Raw genomic sequence first — 25,792 nt, 5'->3', positions numbered from 1 at the left:
TCAAAGTTACTTACCATCTTCAGAAAAGGAATATCGAGGAGAGTACAGATCTGAATCATCATCTAGTGGGAGGAAAAGGACATAATCAGGAGAAGTGGGGAGAGGAAGGAGAAACGAGGTTCACGTCGTTCCCCACTTCCACAGTTCTGCACCGCAGCCAGGCACACCAAGGAGAAGTCCTCAAGAGCCAGATACAACATCACAACAGACCACAGTGGAGGGCAGTAAGGCAGGGTTGGCGCTCCAGGAGAGCCCTTCAGGAAATTGCCTGACAGACAAATGCTGCCTAACACTGGAAAAGCTATGGGGACAAATAGCCAAAGGTCCTTCTCAAGAAAATATGCACCACCAACACAGAGTCTGGCTGAGGAGGATGGAGGGGCTGAGATGGCTCTGGCTGCTCCTGCTCAGCCTCGTCTTGCCCACTGAGTGCCACAGAGTCCTACAGGCCTCTTTCTAGGGCTTGGAGCTGCTACGAGATGGGAAGGAGAGGCCTAGATGGTATGACTGCTATCTCTCCAACTTAGCTCTGACCTGTTTTATATTACAGTTTCATAGACGAAAGATAACAAAAAGGCTCTGCAGCTAAGAGAAGAGTTTGAGAAAAATCGACATCATAATTTGTTTTGTTTCAACTCAACCTAGCTCCCTTGAGTAGATTTCTTTTCTTAGAACACAACACAGCCATGGTTGATGTGGTTACATGATTTGCTCTTTAGATACTGCTTGAGGTTAATGCCTAAACAGTGACTTTGAAATAAATCAAACTCATGAGAGCTTTTATGGTATGAGATGGCTCTCCAAAAGGGTGGAACCTGCCCCTAAATAAATAAGACAAATTCTGGAAGTGGTTGAAATTTTTAAACTAAAAGTTGGACTTTGTGCCCATTTACAGGAACTATGCATTGCTAGATATGAAGCCAATGCATCCATGAGAGTCCTTCCAAAGTACTACTTCAAAAAGGAGTTAACTGGAAAGTCTACCTTTCCTATTTTCTAAAATGTTGGTAATGTGAACTTAGAATTCATGCACACAGAACGAAGACCTAGTTGTTCCCTTAAATGTCTTTAGTGAAGCACATGACTTAACCAGCAAAATGAGCCAAAGAATATATGCTATCTAAAGATGGTGTTAATCAACTCATTTCCTTGCAAATCATTTCAGATTTCAGAGCAGAGAAAAGGTCAGAATACTTTATGAAAAGTACAACCAAGATATTTTTCACCACTCTTTTATCTTTAAAGATAAGAATTTGGCAACATAGAGGAAAAATAGGTATAAGTCTTTACCAACACAGCCAAGCATGTGTTTTTTGTTGTTGTTTTTGCTAGGTAGTCCAGCCTGGGCTGAAACTCAGTTTTCCTTGCCTCATTCTGGGATGACCCATCATACACCAGCTAACCTTTCACTATTTTGAATGTGCAAGCTTAGTTATGGTAACTTGTTAAAATAGTAGAGGGGAAGGATAAAAATGGGATCAAGAAATATATTTTTGGAAAAACAGAATGATTCTGTGTTACAGTTGTTATTTCTTTTCTTAAGAGTACTTGATTCTCAGACTCATAAAATATCATCTTAAAGAACACTAAACACCAGCTTTGATTTCAGGGACTTGATTGGAAAAGCAAATGGTGCTTGCCCCAAATGAAGTTAGCTCAGATAGAAAACACTACTACTTCAAATCCAGTCTAACATTTTAGTTCAAAGCCCTATACCTCTCTTGTTTTTTTTTTTTTGTTTTTTTTTTGGCCAGTCCTGGGCCTTGGACTCAGGGCCTGAGCACTGTCCTTGGCTTCTTCCCGCTCAAGGCTAGCACTCTGCCACTTGAGCCACAGCGCCACTTCTGGCCGTTTTCTGTATATGTGGTGCTGGGGAATCGAACCTAGGGCCTCGTATATCCGAGGCAGGCACTCTTGCCACTAGGCTATATCCCCAGCCCGTTATACCTCTCTTAATCATGGAAAAAGTGAAGCCTATCAACAGATGGTGAAGTGAAGGTACTTGATAGCTATTACCTGGTTCATAAGTCTGGGAGCAAAGTTATGGGTAGAGGGATGTTATTTAAATAGTCAAAACTGTGAAGACTGGGGTTTGAAGATATTTCTTCCCAGAGATTTCTAACATGGAATTGTTAATAAGGCTTATTAGAAGACAACAAGAATTTTTTTTCTTTTTGTCCTATTACCAGGGCTTGAATTCAAGGCCTTATACTCTCAGAAGCTAGTGTTCTACCACTTGAACCACATCTCTAGTCTGGCATTTTGCTGATTAATTTTTCCGCCTGGCTTCAAACCAAGGTATCTCTGATCTCAGCTTCCTGAGGATATTGAGGGTGAGTCATTAGCACAAGGTAAAAAAATCATTATTATAAGATGAAAAACATAAGACTTCTTTAGGAGTCCAACAATATATGTACTTTGGAAAGGGAAGTAGGAAAGCTGGAAATGAGGGCAATAGTGAAAACTGAATGTTCTTTAACACTATTTCCTTGTTTGATGTAAGTGGAAAAAGAAACAGCTACCCAACGCTAACACAGGGCAGAGTATTTTCATTTCTTAGTGTCAATGAGAATTTAACATGGATTTCAGATCTCAGCATTTTAGGAGCACACAGTTGAAGTTAAATAGATTCTTCTGAACAAGTTTAGCAATGATGACAAGTTCCAGGTATTATATAATTTATTCTTTTAATTTTTATTTGTGTCTTCTAATAGAAGAAAAAGTTAATTCATTTTATGAAAGAAAACAACAATAGGCATTATTAAGCACCTAAAAAGAGCTGAAAATTTACTAATATCATCTCACTCCTGGTTTAAAAAAAAAACACCAGGAAGAAATAAATATCTTTTTTTTTGGGGGGGGGGGGCGCAGTCCTAGGGCTTGGACTCAGGGACTGAGCACTGTCCCTGGCTTCTTTTTGCTCAAGGCTAGCACTCTGCCACTTGAGCCACAGCGCTGCTTCTGGCCGTTTTCTGTATATGTGGTGCTGGGGAATTGAACCCAGGGCCTCATGAATACGAGGCAAGCACTCTTGCCACTAGGCCATATTCCCCAGCCCCATATATATCTCATTTTACAAGCAAGGAAATGAGTGTTCAATGAGGACAGGAAGATTTTCCTGTGGCTACACAGTAAGAAAACTAGATAGCAAAAGTGGACTCAAAAGTCTTTCTGATGCTACTTCATGTCACGTCTAAATCCTGCCACTAGGATGGCTGATTTTCTTTCTTTCATCCTAGTGTCATGTGTTTAATTCTGGAAAAGGTGAAGAGATTGTAGGCATTCTATTATTTTTATTATAACAGAAGCCTCCCCCCCCACCAAAAAAAAAAGTGCTGTCTTAAAACTCAAGTGCATTGTTGTCCAAGCCAATCTCCAGCCCTGGAAGCCTTTGTACTACTTTTTCCAATCATCCTACACGGGAAATGTTTAAGAAACTTTGCTGAGTTACCTTACTACACTCTAAGTTTTCTTTTTGCTGGTCTCCAAAGACATTGGGTAAGAATCATTCTTGCTGGGGCTGGGAATATTGCCTAGTGGCAAAAGTGCTTGCCTCGAATACAGGAAGCCCTGGGTTCGATTCCTCAGCACCACATATATAGAAAATGGCCAGAAGTGGAGCTGTGGCTCAAGTGGCAGGGTGCTAGCCTTGAGCAAAAAGAAACCAGAGACAGTGCTCAGGCTCTGAGTCTAAGCCCCAGGACTGGCAAAAAAAAAAAAAAAAAGAATCATTCTTGCTACATCTTCCCCTTGCTGATTATGTGAAACCTTCTCCTGATAAGCCAAGCCTATCCTGAAGAAGATGGGTATGCAGTTAGAAATGCCAGGGAATTGGGGAAACTGAGTATAAGGGGCATCCCTCTGCATTTCTTTACAATAGAGCTAGTCCGCCTCTCCCCGGTCCCTTGCTGTGTTTAATCATAGTTAAGAGATACACTAAGTAAAATGGTTCTGAAGCTGCCCATGAACTAGCACCAGAAAGCTTGCCTTCACTTTTCTCCAAAAGTTCTTTAAAACAATGCCACAGTAGACTCTGCTGAGCTGGGACCTTGTGATTCCTGCTCATGGTAGCCACATGATGTTTTTGCCCCTCCGAACACCAAGCAGCAGACACTAAACCTTGGCACCAACATTTAGCACTTACTATGCCAGTTATTCTAGGAACCTTGAACATACACAGGACTTTCATCGAATAAACCACTCACTTCAGGACCCTGAAAACCCCTGGTGGGCTCTGATGTTCACACTCCAGCAAGTCTCCCCTGGGCTTTGGCAGGCTGTCCTTGGTAGCTCAATTTGAGGACAGACAGAAAGCTGCCAGAAACCGCCAGCAGCCACATCATTGCATTTCAACCACTGTGACTTTAAATGAACTTCTAAATGACTTTCCTTTAGGCTTTTCTGCTTTGTTTTGTTTTTGAAAGAACCAGTAAGTCTTCAAGACAAGGGAGAAAGTATTGATTGAAGATTATTACTTTGTAATCACTGTAAAGCATAATCACTGTCTATATAATGAACTTTCAATTTTGTATATTTAAATTTTCTATTTATTAAAATGTTTGTTATCTTTAAGTAGTTGTACAAAGGGGGTTTTAATTTATATACTTCTTAGGTCTTTAAACCTAAAATTGTTTTTATAATATTAATGGCTCATCGTTACCATGGTCTTTTTCCATTGTTCAACATAGTTCCTCTCAGGTTTTTTTCCCACACACATAGGAAGTACAAGGATAAAGAAGGAAGAAGGAGAAGGAAGGACAGACATATATACACATCCCACCAAAAAAACAAAAGAAGAAGAAGTCAAAGATAATGAGAAGACAGCAGAATCTGGGAAGGGAGAAGAAAGGCAGAAGTCCTACGAGCATGGAGAAAAATTCACAAGGTCATCTAGGTTTTCATAACAACAAATTTTAAAGGAGTAAGAACAGACCAACATAGGATACAGGGTAGCTACAGAAGAAAGAATACTGAGGAAGAGATGAGGTAGAACCAAAAAGGGAGCTAAAGGAGAAAGTCTGGGAGGACCCATGGCTTGAAAAACACTTACCATTCTCAGTTCCTAGCCGATGCCTATGTCCTGAATGTAGAAAAGAGTAACTGCTTTGCTTCTTAACTATTCTGCAAGCCGAAGACTTTTGCACTTACTGGGCAGAGGCCTTCTGGGAAGCTCTCATAAGAAGAGCAAAGGTGACCGCTTTGAGCAGCTCAGCCCCTCCTCTGGGCAGTACTAACCAGAGTTTGGGGCAGGAGGCACAAGTCCTAGCCAAGCCAACCATTCACAACAGAACCAACTGCTTGAACTCATGCAACATAAGGCTATTCTTAGAAATCCTGCAAGGTAAATGGAGTTTTATCTTAAGTACTTTTGTGCTTGAGAAAAAGTATTTTTTTTTTAAATTCTTTATGATGTCAGTCCTGGAGTTTGAAGTCAAGGCCTGGGCACAGTCCTCTGAGCTTTTCTCAAAGCTCTACCAAAGCTCAAAGCTAAAGCTCTACCAGTTGAGCCACAGCTCTACTTTTTGGAGATACTGGCTTTGAACCTTGATTTTCAGAGTTCAGTCTCCTGAGCAGGTGTAAGCCACCGACACCCAGCTATCAGTCTTTCCTTGGTACAGTCTCATCTAGGAATGAAGATAAGTATGAGACATACCACTGTGACTCCATAACCTGGAGGTGCCTGGGGTGGTAGCATCCTAAGTTGCTGTACGAGGACATTTGATGTTACCGCAGGCCTAAGGTTTCCACAAGCCACAGGGAAAAGCTGCTCCATGGACTTCAACTCTGGCAACAAACAGCCCTTCTCGCTGACATGGCTAGTTAGGCTACCCATAGACAACAGACCACACAGTCACTTGATTTTTCTGTAGAGTTTTAGGCATCATTTAAAAATATCTTGTTTTCTTGGCATCCAATGTGTCAAGTGAACTACCACACATGGACCAGTGCTGAATGGAAAGGCTCACTCTTTGACTCTGAATTTCTTAAGCTAGTCCTATATCCACACTTTCCAAACTAAATCTAAGCAAATATCGTAGTTCATTTTGGAGGGCTGGAGAGAAGCAATGTTTCTCCATCTCAGTGGCTCAATCCTGACTACTGACCCATCACTCGGGGAGCTATTCTTGTTACATGTTTACAGACACTACCCAAGGAGACAAAAGATAGCAGCTTAAGCACCTGTGAAGGTGAAGTGAGGTGTCAGAGCTAGGCAAGGAAGGGACAACCAAGTGCACAGTGTGTTGGGGGCAGAGAAGGAACAGCAGAGCAGTGCAACTGAGAAAAAAGCCTACATTTGGGGAACTCACTGGCTTGAGTTTGAATCCTAACTCTGCTGCTTACTACATGATCTTGTACATATTATTTAAATTCTCTGATCCTCAAATTCTTCATCGATGAAATGAAGACTCACTGCAGTGGGTTACTGGGAGGCTGAAATGAAGTAACAGTGATATGCTTAGCACAGAGCTTCATACTGCATTGAGTAAGAGCTGAATGAATGGCAGACATACATTACCATGGTGTCAGTCATGTTATCACCATTAATAGGATTATGCCCAAGAGCTGAGAAAGTGTAAACCACTACACTGACATCTCCTAAAACAGGACATAGGGAAAGGAGGACTGGCTGTATTTCTGAGTATCTTCTTCATAGCCCATCCTCCTCTTTCCAGCTTCATGAAATGGAGGGTAAGTATATACAAGTAGTATCTCAAAGATGACAGAATAGTTGGAAAGGCCTGCTGCAAGTAGTATCTCAGAGATGATATGACACTTGGAAAGGCTTGCTCCTTGCTGGAATTTATAGAAGTTTGTTTTCCCAAGTACATTTTTAACCTCATTGACTGAGACATGATCATTCTGTTTATATTCCAGAAGTCTGGCCAGAAGTTTACTTGAGCACACTAACTAGGGAGAAAAGAAGGTTGCTAAGGCAGCATAAACACATGATTCCTTATTATTTAGGAGAGTCAACTTTAAGATATTTAGATGTGTGTCTTTTTTTTTAATGCTGAATTGACAACTACAATTTAGACAGAGGCAGTAGCTCTCAGGCTAGGCTTTCATAAGTTTATGATAGATAATTCTAGTTCTAAGCTCGGAATGAAAACAAAACAGCAGCATCAACAAGTTTTTCTCCAGGAGATAAGACTCTGGAGTGAGGATACTCATTTCTCAGTGAAGTTGTTTATTCTGTAATGCACATTAAAGTCAATGGCCAAAGCTGGGGGTTGGGGGCTCATACCTGTAATCCTAGCTACTCAGGAGGCTGAGACCTGAAGATGGTAGTTCGAAGCCAGACCAGGCAGGAAAGTCCGTGAGACTCTCTCCAATCAATCACACAGAAAAAGCTGGAAGTGGTACTGCAGCTCAAGTGGTAGAATGCTAGCCTTGAAAAAAAGTCACTTAGGGACAGTGCCCAGAGTTCAAGGCCCAGGACCAGCAAAACAAACAAATAGTAGATCAGTGGCCAGAGCCCCTGTTAGGTACTAATCTGTCTTTATTTCCTTAAGAGTTATAAATATTTCCTATTTTATGAAGGGTGTGAGGGCTGAGGACATGACTCAGTGGTAGAGTTCTTATCTTGCAAGTTCAAGACCATGAGTTCAAATCCCAATTAAAAGGAAGTAGGGGCGGGGCTGGGGATATAGCCTAGTGGCAAGAGTGCCTGCCTCGGATACACGAGGCCCTAGGTTCGATTCCCCAGCACCACATATACAGAAAATGGCCAGAAGCGGCGCTGTGGCTCAAGTGGCAGAGTGCTAGCCTTGAGCGGGAAGAAGCCAGGGACAGTACTCAGGCCCTGAGTCCAAGGCCCAGGACTGGCCAAAAAAAAAAAAGGAAGTAGGGGAGGGGTATGTCCAGAGACAGAGCCATTTATAGGGAGGCAGTACCACAGACTGAGCTGAGCATGCCCTGTTGGAACCCATGGACAACATCAAAACCACAAACCACAGATTAAGAAATTCAGAGAACCTCTCAAAAGTTAAAAAAGGACCCAGTTTCCTTCATTTGTAAAAAGCCTTTATCAAACTAAATATATCAGTGATACATGCCTAGCTAGATATGTCATCTAGGCAGAGTTGGGGGCGTGAGATGGAATCTACCCTATTTTTAAAGATCTCCAGGGAAGACAACTTTAGAACTTGTGCTACAGTGTAATCATCTTTTTTTATTATGCATTTTTTATCTTTAACCTCATTTTTCCTTTTTATTCTTTAAAGCTGTTTCTTCCTTTTTTGGTATTTGAAAACTATATATTAGGTCTATTCCTAAATATATGTGGCCAGTTTGTCCTGTCATCTCTTACCATGCAAACTTCTAGAAAAAGTATCCCTACTTCCTCTTTTGGCAGACTTGATGTATACCAACATGCATGTACTACCATCAGCCAGATTTGCTGGGTATGGTGGCCATTGACACAGAGCTCAATGAGAAGCCATGAAACCCTATCTCAAGGCCAACAGCCAGGCTGACTAAGGAAGTCCAGGGTGCTGCCAGTGATGAACCTAAAACAATCTTCCTGTCCAGTGGGAGCTATTGTTTTGTCCATAGGACGTCTCCAAGAGGTTTCCCTTAACTCATCTCTTATTAAGATTCTTTGACACCTGGATTTTTTTTACTGCCAAAAAGAATCTCTTAAGACACAGATGTGGCTATCTTCCCCAGCAGGTCAAATTCCTATCCCACTCTTTCATGAAATGTTTTTAAGCTTGGTCCAAATCCTTATTTTCAGAAAATATTATATCCCACCATGACTGAATCTTATACCTAGATCTCTCTTTAGGAATTCTCCAAGAAAGGCACTCTGAGAGCCCATAACAGGTGCTCAGTGCATATATGGGAACCTAGTCATTTCTATGTTAAGACTTTGGCATGTCTACCTCTCGCCCATCCACCACAATGGCTCAACTTCCCCAAATCACTGCTTAGGACACTCACATAACAGGCCCTAGGTAGTTGGTTCAGGCAGCTTTTCTCAGAGCCCCACATGTTCTGAACATTATAACTAAGCTATGATGGCTACTGCCCCATTAATCATGTAAACCCTAAGGGAACAGGATTAAAATACCATCTGGATAGATTTTGGTTATACAGCCCAAGAGGAGTGAAACACCACCACAAAACACAAAGTTAGAGGGAAGCGAACGAAATGGGAGATAGTCCTTAGCCACCAGGGAAAAAAACCCAAGGTAAAAAGAAAGTAACAGCACTGGTACAAGGAAGGCACACACTTTCCTTTAATTACCTTCAGATTTAGGACTAGGAGTAGATGCAGGAAACTGGTAGGTAGGAGTGTAAGGGTTGTCCTCTGCAGCAGAAAAAAGTAGTGGGTTTTGGAACTATCCACCATGAAGTGGAGGGACTGACAGATCCCCAATTGACTCTATCAAATGATTGGTTACCTATTTTAGTGTTATTAAAGCACACAGGCATCACACTTAAAATAGATTAATGAATTAGAAAGGATTTAGTTACTTTAATATAGCACATCATGCAAATAAGTAAAATAAAATTTTCACCAGCAAAAAACAAAAAACCAAAATCAACCTATAAAACAATATCTAAAAGCCAAATTCCATTATGTTTATAATGGAAAGCTAAGAACTAAATTAAGGCTATGACAACAGATATACTGTCTAAATTGATTGTACCTTCAGAATTTTGCTGGATTTCAGGAAGTTCAGGGAATTTGTACGTAGGGAAATAAGGGTTTTCTTCAGGAGTGTCTAGGCAGAGGAGCAAGTTTGAGAAAGAGAATAGAGGAAGATACAAATGGAGGCAATGAACTAGTAGGAATCCACATACAATTTAAGGCTCCTTGAATTGTGGAACACAATAAGCTTCATTACTCATATGAAAGAAATCCAAACTGCTTTTAGAAAAATCCAGTCTTTTGCCTGAATTATTGAGACACATCCAAAAAGGTACTATCATTGTTTTTCTTGGACCAAGTATTACATATAATCAGGCTGTAATGAGCAAGAATCATTTGGCACAAACCTTCAAGTTTTCAATTTTTATCAGTAAGACATATTAAGTGTGACAATAAGTCATACATAAAGAAAACACTATCCTAACAGGATTTTTTAAAATCAAAGCTTGTGTTGTGGACATTAGAATCAAGGCACACAAGTAGAATCTTAATTTTTCAAATACCTTTGACAACCATTAGAGTAGGTAGAGTTTTGTTTAGAAACTGTAATTTAGTGGAGTTAATAGCTATAATATGAGAAATCCAGTGCTGCTCATGGGGCAGAATTAGACGTTTTGTGCATAATACATGCACTTGTTCCTGCATTTAGACTTTTGAAGCTGGGTCTGAAGATGACAGAAGAGTCTGATATCGCTGGAGGAAATGGGACAGCAACTTTAGGGAGTAAGTGGAACTGACCTACAGATGACAGCCATCCAGCATTAGCATTGCCAGGAGTGAGCTTATCTCACCCAGCCATAGCAGATTTACTACTGACCCCAAAATGCTCAACACTAAACATCCACAGCTAAGCAGAAAGACTGGTGACTTAGGTGGGACCCACTGACCAGGACACCTTCATGTGTCTTTCATACCAGGTGGCCAGACTGGATTTGGGCACAGGAAAGGATAGGATGGTCTGCCTGCAAGAGGAATAGCATCCTTCCCCTGGGGCAGTGACATCCTTGCTGACTGGCAGAGATCAGATGACTGGCAGCATAGGCGGCAATGGGAGCTGCTGGGATTGTGACTTGCCTGAGCACTGGCTTCCCACCATGCTGGGTCATTCACTGACAGCCCAGTGGGCCTCTGATTTGGAAACACCTCTCAGGTTGAGCAGGCTCTAGTGTGTCAGCTCTTGACTGATTCTCAGGGCACCTGCTAAGGCTGGCACCGAGAGGGAGAAGCTTGTTTGTCATAATAACACAGCCTTAGAGATGGATTCTACTTCACAAGGCCAAAAGTAGACCCCAGACATCCCTCTAAGGATGGAAAGCAGAACCAACACAGAAATGTGTGATTGGCATGAGGTCCTGAGTGCATGAGGGGCTGACTCTAGGTGAGAACAAGTTTTCTTAACTCCCAGCCTGGGTTGTTTTTTTGTTTTGTTTTTCAACTTGTCTTGCCAACATGGCAGTCATGGGCTGACACAGAATGTACCTAAAACTAGAAGCAGGTGGGCGGGCGGTAAAGCTGCTCTCACCCCAGGCAGATAGAAGTATGCAGCACAGGTACAGTGCGAGGCTCAGCCCGCTGCATTCCACAGCAGCTGGGAGGGAGGACTATGAGCTGACCTCAAATTCCAAAGCTGATACAGGCACATAGGTGTGTCCTCCCTCCTGTGATCTAAAAGCACAGGGCTGGGCTCAGGCAGACCAGTACCTAAGAGGACCCAACTGCAGAACCCAGTCCTAGAGTCCAGGCAAAGTGAATTCAGGTCCATATCCGACAACTGAAATATTGGCACATAGCACAGCTTAGCTTCTACAAATGAAAATCAGTACCTCTGTTTAATTTGTGGATCTGTTTAAACATCGTCTTGTACCAGTCTTTTGATCTCTCGGTATTCTAGAGAAAAACAAAGGCAGGAGATAAAGTGAGATGGAACTTCTGGCACATCCCAGAACTTCCATGATTACAAAATCAAAATGAAACAAGGACAGGACAATATTTTAACTCAAAATTTGGCCACATGGCTGGGAATGGGGTTTAGAGGTAGAGTTCTTGCCTTGAGCAAAAGGAAGCCAGGGACAGTGCTCGGGCCCTGAGTTCAAGCCCCAGGACTGGCAAAAAAAAAACTTGGCCACATTTGTATCTCTAAAAAAAACAAAAGAAACCTGGGTGCTGGTAGCTCATGCCTATAATCCTAGCTACTCAGGAAGCTGAGATTTGAGGATCGTGGTTTAAAGCCAGCTCAGGCAGGGAAGTCGAGGAGATTCTTGTCTCCAATTAACCACTAGAAAACCATAAGTGGTGCTGTGGCTCAAAGTGGTAGTGCATTAGCCTTGAATGAAAAAGCTCAGAGATAGCACCCAGGTACCGAGTTTAAGCCTTAACACACACACACACACACACACACACACACACACACACACACACACACACACACATTAAGAAAAAACAGACCAACTTAAGAAATTCAGACACAAATCTGTAGAATCATATTTGGGTAAAGGATACAATTTTTGAAAAAAGACAAAGGTAATTTTCTTAAATTTCATTTTCAGAGAGATTCTCTGTATATGTACACACTATCAGAAACTGAAATAAATCTTTCTAAAATTATGAGATGGAGAATATTTGCTTATGATGCTGCATCCCTGGCCTTTCTGCGTTCTTCTGTATAAATATATCTAAGTCACCTTGCACAGGCCAGATTTAGAATATATACATTAAAATGTAATCCATTATAGCCACCAATGCAAGAATTTACATCTTTACCACAAAGCTAGGCCCTTTTTTTTAAAGATAAAAATAAAACAAGGAAGGTGACATATAGCTGGTTATAGCAGGTATTTTTACTCCCACTTCACAGATGAAGAAATGAGACAGGGAGAGTTAAAATGAGTTGTCTGAGGTTATAGAGGTGAGTGGAAGGGCCACTTAACATGACAGGAGCAAGCTTGTAACCCCTGGATTTCCTAGATTTCCTGTTTCCTGGTGGCTATCATTTGGATGAGTGTCCCTCAAAGGTCCATATATAAAGGCTTTGTCCCCAAGATGGTGGTATGGGGAGATGCCATTGGCATTGAGGAAGGTGGGCCCTAGTGGGAGGTTCTTAGGTCACAAGGATGAGTCCCACAAGGAACTTTGGGGTTCTACGCATCCTCCCTCTTTCTGCCTCCTGACTCATCTATGAGCACTCGCTCCCACATGTGCTCCTGTCAAGATGTGACACCTACACCAGAGGCCCAGAGCAAGGTGACCACTTAGTTTTGGATTTGAAACTCCAGAACCACAAGCCACAATAAACCTCTCTTTATTTCATGAGCAGCCAAAGTGATACAAAGCTGACTAAAAACATCCATCTACAAACCAGTGGTGATGTTTAAATGAGATAATGTACCCTCAAAATGGGATTGTATTCATGCCTAGCACTCTCTTCTTCTATTATTACTGAAGACCAGAGAAGAGTTCCTTCAAGGCTTAGCTCTAAGATGTTTCTATTGGCTTCCTTCAAAATGATATAAGAACAGTCCCTTCTCCAAACAGAAATCACAGAGGACACATTACAGCCAGTGGTCTGGTGGACAAATGTAGAAGAATGGAATTCATCTGAACTCGGTTTCAAAGGCAACCTGGTAGGAGTACTGGCCTGTCTAGACCCACTGTGTCCTGAAGGCCTTGGTGGACTAAATCTTTTGTGGCTCCCTTGGTGTCTCTCACTTGGGTGGTAGGTAAAGTTCATCCACAGATGATCTTCCTGAATCCAGAACCAGGGATCACCGGCCTCAAACTCTCCCCAAGATGCCCTGGTCCTGGAGCAGGAAATGCTGAATGGGCGTCACAGAATAATAAAGGCAGACCACCTAGGACATTCTCCACTGAGCATTCCCATGTCCCAAACCTCTCTAACTTGTTCTACCAAGATATTCCTTTTCTCTGGGAGAAACATTAATAGCCCTACTCTCACTTTCGGAAAAGCCACTGTTCACCAAATCTAGAATACTGCTGATCAGGGGTCTGGCATTTAGGGACTGGCACTACAGCGAGGATCCTTCCCGCAAGTCTCTTATCTATGGACGGGGTTCATGGGCACCCAGAGCTGCACACTCTTATTCTTGTCTAAGCTGAAGTGTAAGAAGGATCGGAGGTCCAACTCCTTACCCGCAGTGGGATGCCCACTTCATCCATGGACACATCGCTGAGATCCTGTGCACTCTTCACCACCCGCCTGTTATCATCCTTCGCTCGTTTTTCAGCAGCCTTGCTGGGTGAGGTGGGTTTTTCCTGGGTTGGTACTGTGTCCTGCTCACCCAATCTTCTCTCTGAGACAGGATCTAGAAATGAAAAGTGGATCATTAGATAAAGTTCTGGCAGTACCAAAGCAGAGAACTCCAAGACAGCCCAGCTAAGGAAAAGTGGTTGCTAATTCCCAACTGGCACTAGTTCTACTGAGGGCAGGGGTCAATAAACTCCTCCAGCTACCTGTTTTTGTAAAGAAAGTTTTACTGGAACACAGCCATGCCAGTTCGTTTATACATTATTTATAAATGGTTTTGTGCTACCATTGCTGAGCTTGGGCCATATGGCCTAGAAAGCCTAAAGTATTTATTGTTTTAAATCTAAAAAAAATTTTTTAACACTTTTCAGACCCTAGTTTTACAGATGCTCATTGTGCTCTGAACATTCAAAGTAGTTCTGCCTATTGTAAAAAATTTGTAAAGGAGTTACAACTATAAGAAGTTTGGCAAAATGTTATTGGAAAGTTCTTGCTCCATCTGGGGAAGTCATTTAACTTTTCTCTGCTTGTGTTGTCTCACAGAAAACAGGGATAAATAATACTTTTCCCCTGGCAAGCTCACAGTAATGTGGTGAGAGGACTTATCAAGACAGCTTAAGCCAAAATGCAGATCACCTAGTACATATACAGCTACTTGTAATCTATTACTCCAATCTATGTCAATCACTTATTGGAGAGGCACTTACTTAGCACCACTGCCTAGGCATATGAATTTGCCAGTGGACATGAGAGTGAATATCTCAGAATCCTGGCCTTCAGAGAGCTTAAACTCTAATGGAAAGAAAAAGCAAGTGAGTCAGCAATGAGAATTTAGGTTGATGAGAGCTGATAAAAAAAAGCCAAAGTCCCACTCAGCTGAGAAATTTAGGTTCAGAGCCAACTTGTCTAAGGAGAAGCCAACCAGATGAAAAGGGAAGTACAGGCTGCTCCTGGCACAGGGAAGAGTACAGCAGATGCTTGGTTACCTTGAAATACTCTAACTTAATTTATGGAATGGGCATTGCACTCAACTCCTGCACTTTGTGAAAACAGACAGTGAAACAGAGGTAGAAATTCCCAGGAGGCACCCTGGGAGAAATACAGAGTGACTTGGGTGAGACTCCTTGGCAGAGTGAAGTTGTGGCAGCATAAAAGCGATGGCCAATGTCAAGGAGATGTCAGAGCTCTGCGGCAAAGGGAGATAATGGCAGAGCCAAAGTCTGAAGTCATACACGGAGGGATGCCACAGATACAGGCTGAAAAGTGGAAGATCCCCAAGCGGATGTATGTGTGAGTCATCTGGGGAGATGAATCAGAACATATATCAAAGTGCCATGAAATCAGAAGAGAGTTCCAAGATGTGGGTAGTTAAACATGTTAGGAAGGAAGGGAAGGGAGGGAAGGAGGGAGGGAGGGAGGGAGAGAGGGAGGGAGGGAGGGAGGGAGGGAGGGAGGGAGGGAGGGAGGGAGGGAGGGAGGGAGGGAGGGAGGGAGGGAAAGAAAAGAAAAAATTTCCCAGAGATGGAAGCAAAAGAAGAGGCCTTCGAGAAGCAAGAGGAAAGTCATAGGACACCGAGGGAGTGATTTCAGGAGGGCAGTAGGGGCAGGCGCCAGATTTCAGGGAAGGGGATAAATGTGGTACTCAGGAAGTAGAGAGGAAATATAACACTGAGGAAGAAGGGTATCAGAAAGTAAGCAGAGAGGTCAAAAGATTGGAGCAAAAAGGTTTAGGCCAAGGAAGCTTTCAATTCTATCAGTGAAGCCCATGAGGGGAGAATAGAGGGCCTCAAAACGAGTCCCAAAAGTCAGAATGTGCTTACTGACTGGCTGAGGAGAGGAGCAGAGTGCTGGCTAGGGGAAGAGACTCAGGCAAAACAGGGGGTTCTGGGGGCCCATGCAAAGTTCTGACAAAGTTAGAGAGTCTGTGTCTGGAGGGGAGACCAGCAGAGGATGGTGAAGTCAGCAGACTCATTTTACAACCTTCTGTCTATTCAACAGGGTGATTCTGCCCAATTTCACGCACACTTTTAAGACCTCTACTCACTCCATCTAGGAGTGCAGAACTATTTCTAAATATTCTTTGAGATACTTTGCTTGGTGAGTGCTTCAGCAAACCTGACCCCTGACATTATTGCCATAAACTTCACAGACTCAAAGCTTCATAGTATGAGTTCTCATGCTCACAGGAAATTCTGACATAAGGCCAAGGATTTGGCAGGAAGCCTGGACATGCATGTAGGTTTCAAGCTACCTGTGTCTACCCTTAAACTTGCCTCTCTGATGACTCTTTGCCCACTAGAAAGGCCTTCCCTAAGTGAGACCAAGAAGAGGCAGGTGAGCTTGTTCCAAGCTCTGCCTCACCTGTTGTGTAGAAGCACTCACAGTTCTCCAGCTTTAAGATAATGATGAAAACCAGACATACCCTTCTCAAGGTTTCTAGACCCAGAGTAATTATTTTAAACCATTGTTAAGGCAGGTGATGCTAGCAGCAATTTACTTGACTGCAAAACTCAGACTAATTGTCCATGGTTTTTCTTGAGTCTTTTTAGATTTATAAAAATCAGCCCCAAATTATTTTTACTGTGGAAGCTTGTGATTTAACTCATGCCTGAATGGAATCTGATAATACAGAGCAGTGAACTGCAGCCCCTAAAGAAAAAAGTACTATCTTTAACTAACATAGTGCAAACCTAAAGTGAGACTTGGGGCTGTTTCCTCTCAGGTAACAGGGCCACACTTTGGCATCAGTGTTACAATGAGGACTTCTCATTAGTCAAGCACTGATCCTGCACTTGCCCGTTTCCTCCTAGTTTTAAAGACAAAAGTCTTGGGCCAGTAAACAAATGATAATACAACTACAGGTAGGAAGTCGGATAGATTTTCATCATTCTTAAAACTCTGTGACTGAAGATGACAGTAATGGTCACACTTTTCTGGCTAAAAGAGGGTGGCTTCTCTCCATCCTGTGCCATCCTAGCCCTCATCTTGAGTTGCTGTCTGTCTACCCAAGGGGAATTTAAACTACACAAGTTCGAACACCATGTAGTTTCTACTCCCAAACTACAACAATGGGATTAATCTTTTCCTTTTTGGCAGTACTGAGGTTTGAATTCAGGACCTCATGCTTACTAGGAAGGTACTCTGTTCCCTTGAGTCTGATCCTCCAAATGTGCTTTAGTTATTTTTCAGATAAATTCTTCCTTTTAAAAAAATCCTGGCCAGCCTGGACCAAGGCCTTCCTACCAATGTTTCTCATGTAGCTGAGATAACAGGTGCTCACCAAGCCCAACTTACTGATTGAAATGGGGTCTCGCTAACTTTTTGCTGTGGCTGGCCTTAAACCAAGATCCTTCAGATCTCTGCATCTTGAGCAGTTGGGATTACAAAAAAGAGCTACTTCACTTGTGATAGTTAATGATGATTGTCAATTTGACCAGACTGTGGATTGCCTAGATTAGTACATCATACCTCTGAGTGCATCAGTGAGGTTGCTTCCAGAAATGATTAGATCATGAGAGTTCAGACTTAACACTTTAATCTATTGATAGATTCAAAATTCAAATAGAATATTGGGAGGTAGGGGCAACTATGTAATGTAGGGCTTGGATGAGAAGTGGAGGTCACTGGGAGTAGAGGGGCTGTATTTAGAGGTGGAGCCTAACATGCTTTAAGACATACACAGAGAGTGTCAGCCCAATCAACCATCTCACTGTCAAAAGCTTCTGGACAAATGGTACTTCTTCTCATTATGAAGCTCAAATGGTCTGGAACTCTATATAATCCAGGCTGTCCTCAAACCCATGATCCTCTTGCTTCTCAAGTGCTAATACTACAGGCATGCACCACTGTGCCTAGCCAAAATGGTACCTCCTGTAAACAGCAAATAATATTCAGAGAGCACTTACTTTAGGACACATTCTGTCACATATCATTGGTCCCAAAGCTCAAGGCCAGTGATAGCATCAAGCTTGTTTTAAGCTGAGGAGATGAGCTATGATAGCACAGTGGAGAAGCCATTATATGAACATAGCCCTTTCCAATATGCAAGGCACTCTCCCCATTTCTATCACACACAAACAGCTGCTGTAGGCAGAGGCAAACATACAAGCACCCCCATTTCCCACACAAGGAAACTCTGGCTAGGAGAAGTATAGTCACTTATCCAGGGACAATCTGCTCCAAGAAGGGAGAGCCATGATAAAACTCTCAATCTCCTAATATGTAGTTAGAGGCCTTTTAACCTATTTTACGATTTGATTCAAACTCCCACAGGCAGGAATGAGCCCCAAGGAAGCCCCCCACCCCTCTTTCTCTCCCATACCCCCATAGCCACCTGGTTCAGCAATTTGGGCTGGGCCAAGGGAATGAAGTAGAGTGGGGTGTGGCAGCTCCAGGATGGGCATTGAAGGGCACCTTGAGCTTAACCACAGCCTGTCCTGGTCCTGTGGCCAAGTTCTGATAAAGTTGAGAGTGTGACAACCTTACGTCCTCCCCACCTAGACTCTGCCCAAATCACAAGGGCAGCAATAGGGCAAAGTCATGCAGAAGCCATAGAGCAGCTGCTCAGAAAATGATGGCTTCTGTTATCCACCAGATCAGAGATACTTAACCCAGGAATTCATCCACAGCATTCATATGCACATTTGTGAATATGTGGCTTCTGCCAGAGAAGGAATCTCACAAGGATACCACAACTAAAGAAGAATGACAAGATATCACTCCACATCATTAGCTTTCTATGTGCATCATACTTCCCTGATGTAGCCCAGAGTTTGGCTCAGTGTCCAACACAAAGGAGAAACTCAGTTAGTGAGGCCTCAACAGAGGCCCCTGCTGGAAACAGTAGTTCATATATAAGTACTTAGTGAGAACCAAAGCTCAGTGCACAGTTGTTCATTAGCAGACTCCACTGAAATCTTTGACAAACAACAAAACACAACTGCTTTTCCCTTCAGAATAAAAGCCCAAAGCCTGACACTCTGGTTGGGACCTATCATGCTTGTGACTCTGAAGCCCTAAGTTTAATCCCCAGTGTTGCAAAAACAAACAGACAAAACAAAAAGCCCCTGAATCCCAGAGACATCATATAATCTGTCTGTAGTAGTACTGGGAGTTAGTGGTAGAAGAAGACTTTAAAGTAGAGTGGCATAGGTTGGGAATGTAGCTCAGTGGCAAATACTTGCCTAGCATGTGCTAAGTCTGGGGTCAGTCCCCTGCACTGCCAAAAAAAAAAAAAATCAAATGAAGTAGAATGGCCATAGAAAGCTTGTAGAAAATGGTTAATTACCATTGTTCCTGTCTTTTCTTACAGTTTCAGCCTCCACATTTGTTCCCTCCCAATCCCAACACTGTCCCATCTGGCACACTTTCTCTGGGAGTGAACTCTGATTATATTTGAAGTCACTCTCCATTCTCACTGGCCTTGATGACCCACTCATCAAATAAAGTCAGCAGAAAGGGAGGTATCAGCATCACAGAGCAGCAGACTAGAAATGCAAATTCAGACCCATATTTATTACTTCAGAATCAAGAGCTAAGGCCCAGAAGACCAAGCCTTGACACACTCTCCAGAGGATCATACTACAAGTTCAAGAAGTAGTTCCAGGCACTGCTGATCTGGAGGACTGTCTCCTGAACCTATCACCCCAGTGTCACCCAATGCTGTTTTGGGTCTGTCACCCCAAAAGGAAAGAACTTGTCAACATTTTTAAACTTTTGATGTGCACATCCTAAAAAACAGAAACCAATGGAAAGGCATCCTCTTCTGAAGCCTGCCATAAACATTTCAGCCCCAGCAGAATCCTTTTTCTCTAGAACATACAATGCTTCCCAGGAAGGCACTTAGCACAGCTCCACAGGATATCCTTGCTAATTGTGTTCTAGGATGCAGAAACTATGCCTCTCTATTCACCACCACTGTGGTCCAGCAGAAGCACAGTCACCCACCCATAGGAAAGCTCAGAAGACAGTGCAGATTGAACATTGGATGGAGATTAAAAAAAAATGGCTTTGACAGGAACAGGATTGACAGGTAAATAAATTTCTCACTTACCTGAAAGACTACTCAGTCGTTTCTGCTGTTCTGTGAGAAAAGAAAAGAAACAGTGTGAGATTTATATAGCACAGGGTAAGGCCAACACATCCTGGAATAACAAGTTAGGATCCTGCCCTGGTCCTCACTATTCTCTAGATTTCGATGCTAAAATACAGCTCAGCCAGAGGGCAGGCTTAATGATATGGCTCCCATTATCCAAGTGTAATGCTTCCCAACTCCCTGTTATGCAGACTGACACCAGGACATAGGACTGCCAGAGTTTATGTGTCATCTCAAGATGATCTCTTTACTGAAGGGTACTCTCGACTCCTGTGGTTCCAAATGAACAGGGCTGTGTTGATCCATCTCTTGCTACTTTTTGAGGGAAATGTAATGAAAATCACAGATGTGGCAGCCACCATCTTCTGAGAGCTTGCCCAATTCCTGATCCTGTTTTAAGAGCTTTTACACATAGTACTTAGCAGTTACGTACAATTATTTCCTTAGCTACTACAGTCATCTGGCTGGTCCAGGGTAAAGAAGAACCCCTTTTAAAAAATCAGTATTAGCCAAGAGACCTCGGCAAAAGGGTCTAAATATGACCAAGATAACACGAAACCATGTGAATCCAGAAGCTAAGTCTCTCAACTTATAGTCTAGGGTTCTTTAAAATTCTAGTCACAAAGTCCCTCATTGGCCCTAACACATTCAAAGCTCCACTGGTAGCTCATGCTCCTGGGCAACAGTGGCGGGGAGGCCAACATCTCTTGGGTGTACTTGCTGTGTGATAAACACAAAAATGACCTTTACCTCCCATAGCTGCTAAATATAAAGTAGCCACATAGATAAAAATAGAGCATTTGCCAGCCCATGGGTGCTGTCATCATCCCCTCTGGCCACATTCCCACCCTCCCACAGGAATTAGTGCAGGCCAGAAGTAAACAGCAGAAGGGAGTTCATAGCTCATGATGTGGCAGTTGCCCACTTCTGATGCATGGATGGGGTTCACACCAGCTGGACAAGAACCCCAACTGAGCCCCAGGCTCCACTCTGCCAGCACTTGCCAGATAATAGCTAATCGAATAACCTCTCTGCCTCAGTTTTCTAATCTGTGATACCAAGGTTCTCTATGGTATAAAAAGAGATCTATGATTGCCAAACTGTTCTTTAGGATGTTTCCAGGGTCCTCACCAGCTGGCCAAACCAAATGCATATAGTTTAAACATCTATGTTGTTTCCACTTCTGGTGTATGACATGGCCTTTCTTTCATAGGAAGTCACACAGATGGTAATAGCTGTTTTTCAGTGGTGTTAGTCAGAAAGTTAGAAGTTGGCAGCACAAGGAGATCCCCAGACTGCTTCATATGTCCACGGAAAACATGGGGGGACCTTCAAACACTTCCTCTCCAGTGTGGTCCACAGCCAGCAGCAGGAACATACCCACAGGACCTTCCTAAAAATGCAGAATTTTGTTCACCTCCCAAGAGCTCCTGAATTTGAACTCTGCAACATCAACATGACTCAAAAGATCCAATGTACTGTAAAGACTTTGAAACCTGAGGATGAGCACCAGGTGCCTCTTTTGTCCTGAGAGTTTCCCGATTCAAATACTCCTTCCCATACCGATAGTAGCTCTCCTAACACAATGGTATGAAACCCTACAAAAGAGGGGAAGGAGATGGGCACCAGTGGCTCATACCTGCAATTCTAGCTACTCAGGAGGCTAAGAGCTGAGGATCATGGTTTGAAGAAAGTTCATGAGACTCTTATCTCCAATTAACCATCAAAAGGCTGGAAGTACAACTGTGGCTCAAGTGGTAGAGTACTAGCCTTAATCCAAAAAGCTCAGGTCCTGAGTTCAAGCCCCATGTTAGGCGTGCGTGTGAGTACACACACAAACAGGGAAAGGAGACTGTGCTGCTCACAATCAGTGCTAACGCAGAAGCTCAGTTCCTCCCCCCACCCAAGTCTATTCCTCATAGAAAGAGGCTGGTGTGCAGGACAGTCATGTCATTCTGCGCCTTGGTACAGTTAAGGATTGAAAAAAAAAAAAAAGGAAAAAATTTTAGGATGCTTAAACTAGGATTTTCTAAGTGGAGTAAAGTTACCATTCCCAGAAAATTTAGCAAGCGCTAAGCAATTATTCTTTTGGGTACTGTCTGAGAGGCAAAGCAGAGCTGCCAGGTTGGATAAATTCCAAAGCAGTGCCAAAATACTTGTCCTAAACCCCATTTACGACTAGTAACTAGTCAGGCTCCTCCGTTCTTCTCTATTTCCCCTGCCCTACCTACAGGCGAACCCATGGTTTTGCTTTTTATGGAAAGCTACAATTTAATTCCAGCATCCTTTTCTGGAAGGATGTGTCTCTAGGGCTACCCAATTCTGATTTTTTAAACACAAAGGTAGAACTTGGCCAAAAGAAAAAGGATTGAACTAAAGGCAATTGGGTAAATAAGAGTTCATTTATTCAAGGGAGAAACAAAAAAGAACTGTAGGCATTCCTGTGTCCAAAAACCTCTCACTAGGTGTCATCACAGGGACTTGGCAGAAGCAACTGACATTACACTTGGCATTTCCCAAAAACCAAGTTGCCTTGGGAATAAATTCCATTTTTTAAAAATTGCCTTTCCTTTTGGGAACTAACTTGCTTCTGCTTGACTAGATTTTTTTTTAAGTCATAAAGAAGCTCAGAGGGAAGCAAAATTTCACTTTGTCTTGCATTAAAAACATTTTCTAGACAAGGAGAGTTACTGGCAGTAAAGGGGATGGTGCAGCTGGAAGTAAAATGAGCTCCTACAAGTTTACTGTGGGTCTAGGACCCTTTGTTTCTTTTAAAGAACACAGATTATAGGTGAAAATTAATGATGGGAACCGCATAGAATACAAAATAAATATATAAACAATCTGACAAAGCAACTATTTACAGTTTGAGTAGGAATATTTTAAGTGAGAGAAAATGTTTTATGCATCTAGTCTTCAAGTTAGATGCCGGAAACTGTATTTTGTATGGAAAATAATTAAAAATAGACTGTAGTTCCTTTCTCATCCATGTTAATGTAGAGAGGAAGAGGCCAGGATGAGGAGGAAACTATGAAGTAGGTGAGAAGGGAATCAAGAAAAGGAAAATGTGGAACCAAGCTTTGAGCTCTGAACAGAGTAGGTAAGCCTCCATTGTTCTGTGAATTGATACCGAAAAGACCTTTCTACAATGGGAGGCAGCCTAAAAATTCATGCTGTAAAGGGCAAGTTTATTCCACAATGGGATTCCAAAAAAGAAAACATGGGATGTAGAACTGTCATCTGGACTCTTAAAGCACAGGGGTCAATATATACAATTACTGCCTCAAAGCTCATGTGTCTCACCAATACCCAGCTCCCCATTTAGAACTGCATCAGAACCAACCAGAGCAGTCAGAGAACCTGTGAAAATAACACATGAAAACCCTACACAGAATCCTACATCTGGGCCAAGTGGGGCAGCCACAAGATCCTCAGTTCTGGAGGGTATAGCTAAACTACAGCCCAGCCAGGGTAGTAACTATTCTAAGAAGAGGGCTAGCGAGTCACTAGGAGAAAACCCAATCATCTCAGTTTTAGTTGGATAAAAACATGTTCTATATTTTAGAGATTTTTCCTCCCCAATATGTTTTCTTTTTAAGACTTGGTACTCAAAATTATGTTTTCTAGAAATTTATCAAGTTGAAGAACTTGATACCACTTTAAAAAGATATATCTAGATTTCCCAAACAAAGCCTCACCTTTTTTGGTGATATCCTCTGAAGAACCATGAACACTGGTCCAAGGTATGGTTCGTATGCTTACACGTGCCCAGCTTACTTACTCAGACATTTGACAACATGCCAAATTGAAAAGTGGGAGGGAGTAAACTGGAGCAGGTGGCTCAGGACAGGGCTATTTCTTGGGATGGCAAAATTCTTGTCCCAGCTATCACAGAATGGCTATGCTGTATTAGGAGATGGGGCTACAGGAAAGCTCCCTTACCTCGATTGTGCTGTAAGAGCACAATGGTGGGGTTGACAATTGTGGTGGAGGGGTAGGCGGATGATGGCTTGCTAGTTGGTGGAAAGGCTTGGGAATCAGTTCCAATGGGGGAGGAAGAAACTTCATTTAATAGAGGACTGGAAGCCTAAAAAGGAAATAAACATAAAGAACTATAAACATAAGAAATCTAGAGTTCATACTTTTAAAGAGAAGAAATGTACCTTAAATTATAAAAGGAAATTAATCAGTAAGACATAACATCATTAATTCCAGTTAGAAGTTTAATCTGGAATGCTTGTTTGCTTTGTTGGTATTAGTAAGGGGAAAGAGAGGGAAGGTGAATGTTGCTCAAAGTCTCAGCAACATCATTCAATATTTTCACCTGGTAGGACTGATGGGTCAATCCGGTTACTGAAAAAGCAAATTCCAATCCAAGTAGAATAACATGCAAAACTCATGCAATTCCAAATGTGATCCAAGAACAAGAGCTGCTCAAGTGGGAAAAATCAGGGAAGTTTAGCATACTGTGTAAAGAACTGGGAGATGTGAGGACACAAAACGACCAATGTAAGAACAAGGAAGAGTTAAGTGACAGTTCTTTCAGAAGGCTACTCTTGGCATGAGAGTCTCTGAGCAATTATACTAGCATTTGCTTCTGAGGTATCAATATGATCCTACCATGCTGTTACATTTTTTTTTTCATTCTAATGCTAGAGTGACGACTATCCCTGAAGTAAGAACTTGAAAGGATCCTAACTCTAAAAACCTAAGAACTCTACTAATGAATCTCTGCACTAATGAAATGACCACTACTATTTTAATCTGCATGAGCAGGATAATGCCTGTTTCTTAACAACAACAACAAAAACCCAAACCTGACAACAGTCACTTCATAGGGAATGGATATGCAGACAACTTCTTCCACTCTAGCTATATATGTTGCAGAGTTTCTACTATACAAGTTACAAACCTTAGAGCCAAGATGACTCTTGAAGCAATTATTATATTCTCTGTGTATATCTGGGGAACAAGGACCAAGTCTCCCCCTTCTTTCTGTCACCACCCAGAACACTGCCCTGCAGATAGCAGACGCCAGAAAATGCCAGGTGACGGACAGGAGTTATCTACTAATAGGGCATGTTTTGAGTTCATCTTTGTGACAAGGCAATATGCTCATCAGAAGAGCAAAGGTGTGTGCTTATAGCACTTGGAACAGCTCCTGATACACAGTGGGGAGCTTTACTAACACTGTCTTGGCCAATCTCTCTGCCCTCCAGAAGTTTCCTCTATAGTCACTATTGTCGGTTACAAGCAGCAGCTCCATTTCACAAGTAAAACATTCAGGCAGAGAGCATCATCTCAACTCTATTTTCAAACTGAAAATTTCTTAATTAATCTCTGTTCCAATTTAATAAGGAGAAATATCATATTTAAAAAGCCTCTAGAGTATACCAAAGAAACACAAAATATCAGGCATACAGGTCTTTGAAGCAGAAATGCCTGGTGTGATGTCTGGGTAAATTTTATGAATTTTACTTTGTGTCATATTTCTGGAACAGCACAAAAACGATTATTGACTAAAATGAATGAATCCATATGAATCCTCTCCGATGTTCTCAAATAGCTGCAGGTGGAGCAGGTATCAGCTCATGGCCCAGACACCATCCTTAAGGACATTCAGAGTTTTCTTTTAATCTCTTACTGTTACCTGAGGCCAAAAGGTAGAAGTTATCAGGCCCACTTCTGAGAAAGCTACACTACAGAAAACTGAGGAGACTGTCTCTATTAATCTGTCCCAAAACAAACTTAACAGGCAAGCCCAGAACTACATAAATTC

The 25,792-nt window shown here is 42.3% G+C and overlaps 1 protein-coding gene across 13 annotated transcripts in view; it reads right to left on the bottom strand.

Annotated features, from left to right (window-relative positions):
• The window catches only part of Sorbs1 (sorbin and SH3 domain containing 1), a 242,222-nt gene that overhangs the window by 63,349 nt on the left and 153,081 nt on the right, over nt 1-25,792 (bottom strand). For all 13 annotated transcript variants that reach the window (XM_048338603.1, XM_048338598.1, XM_048338604.1 and 10 more), the window contains 5 exons: nt 23,956-24,100; nt 19,972-20,001; nt 13,805-13,977; nt 11,482-11,545; nt 15-62 (listed from right to left, as the gene is read on the bottom strand). In XM_048338603.1, the coding sequence (XP_048194560.1) occupies nt 15-62; nt 11,482-11,545; nt 13,805-13,977; nt 19,972-20,001; nt 23,956-24,100 (460 nt within the window). The remainder of the gene's footprint in view (nt 1-14; nt 63-11,481; nt 11,546-13,804; nt 13,978-19,971; nt 20,002-23,955; nt 24,101-25,792) is intronic.

This window comes from Perognathus longimembris, chromosome 2 (assembly GCF_023159225.1).
Source record: "Perognathus longimembris pacificus isolate PPM17 chromosome 2, ASM2315922v1, whole genome shotgun sequence".
NCBI lineage: Eukaryota > Metazoa > Chordata > Mammalia > Rodentia > Heteromyidae > Perognathus > Perognathus longimembris.
This window is presented reverse-complemented; position numbering and strand designations above follow the sequence as displayed.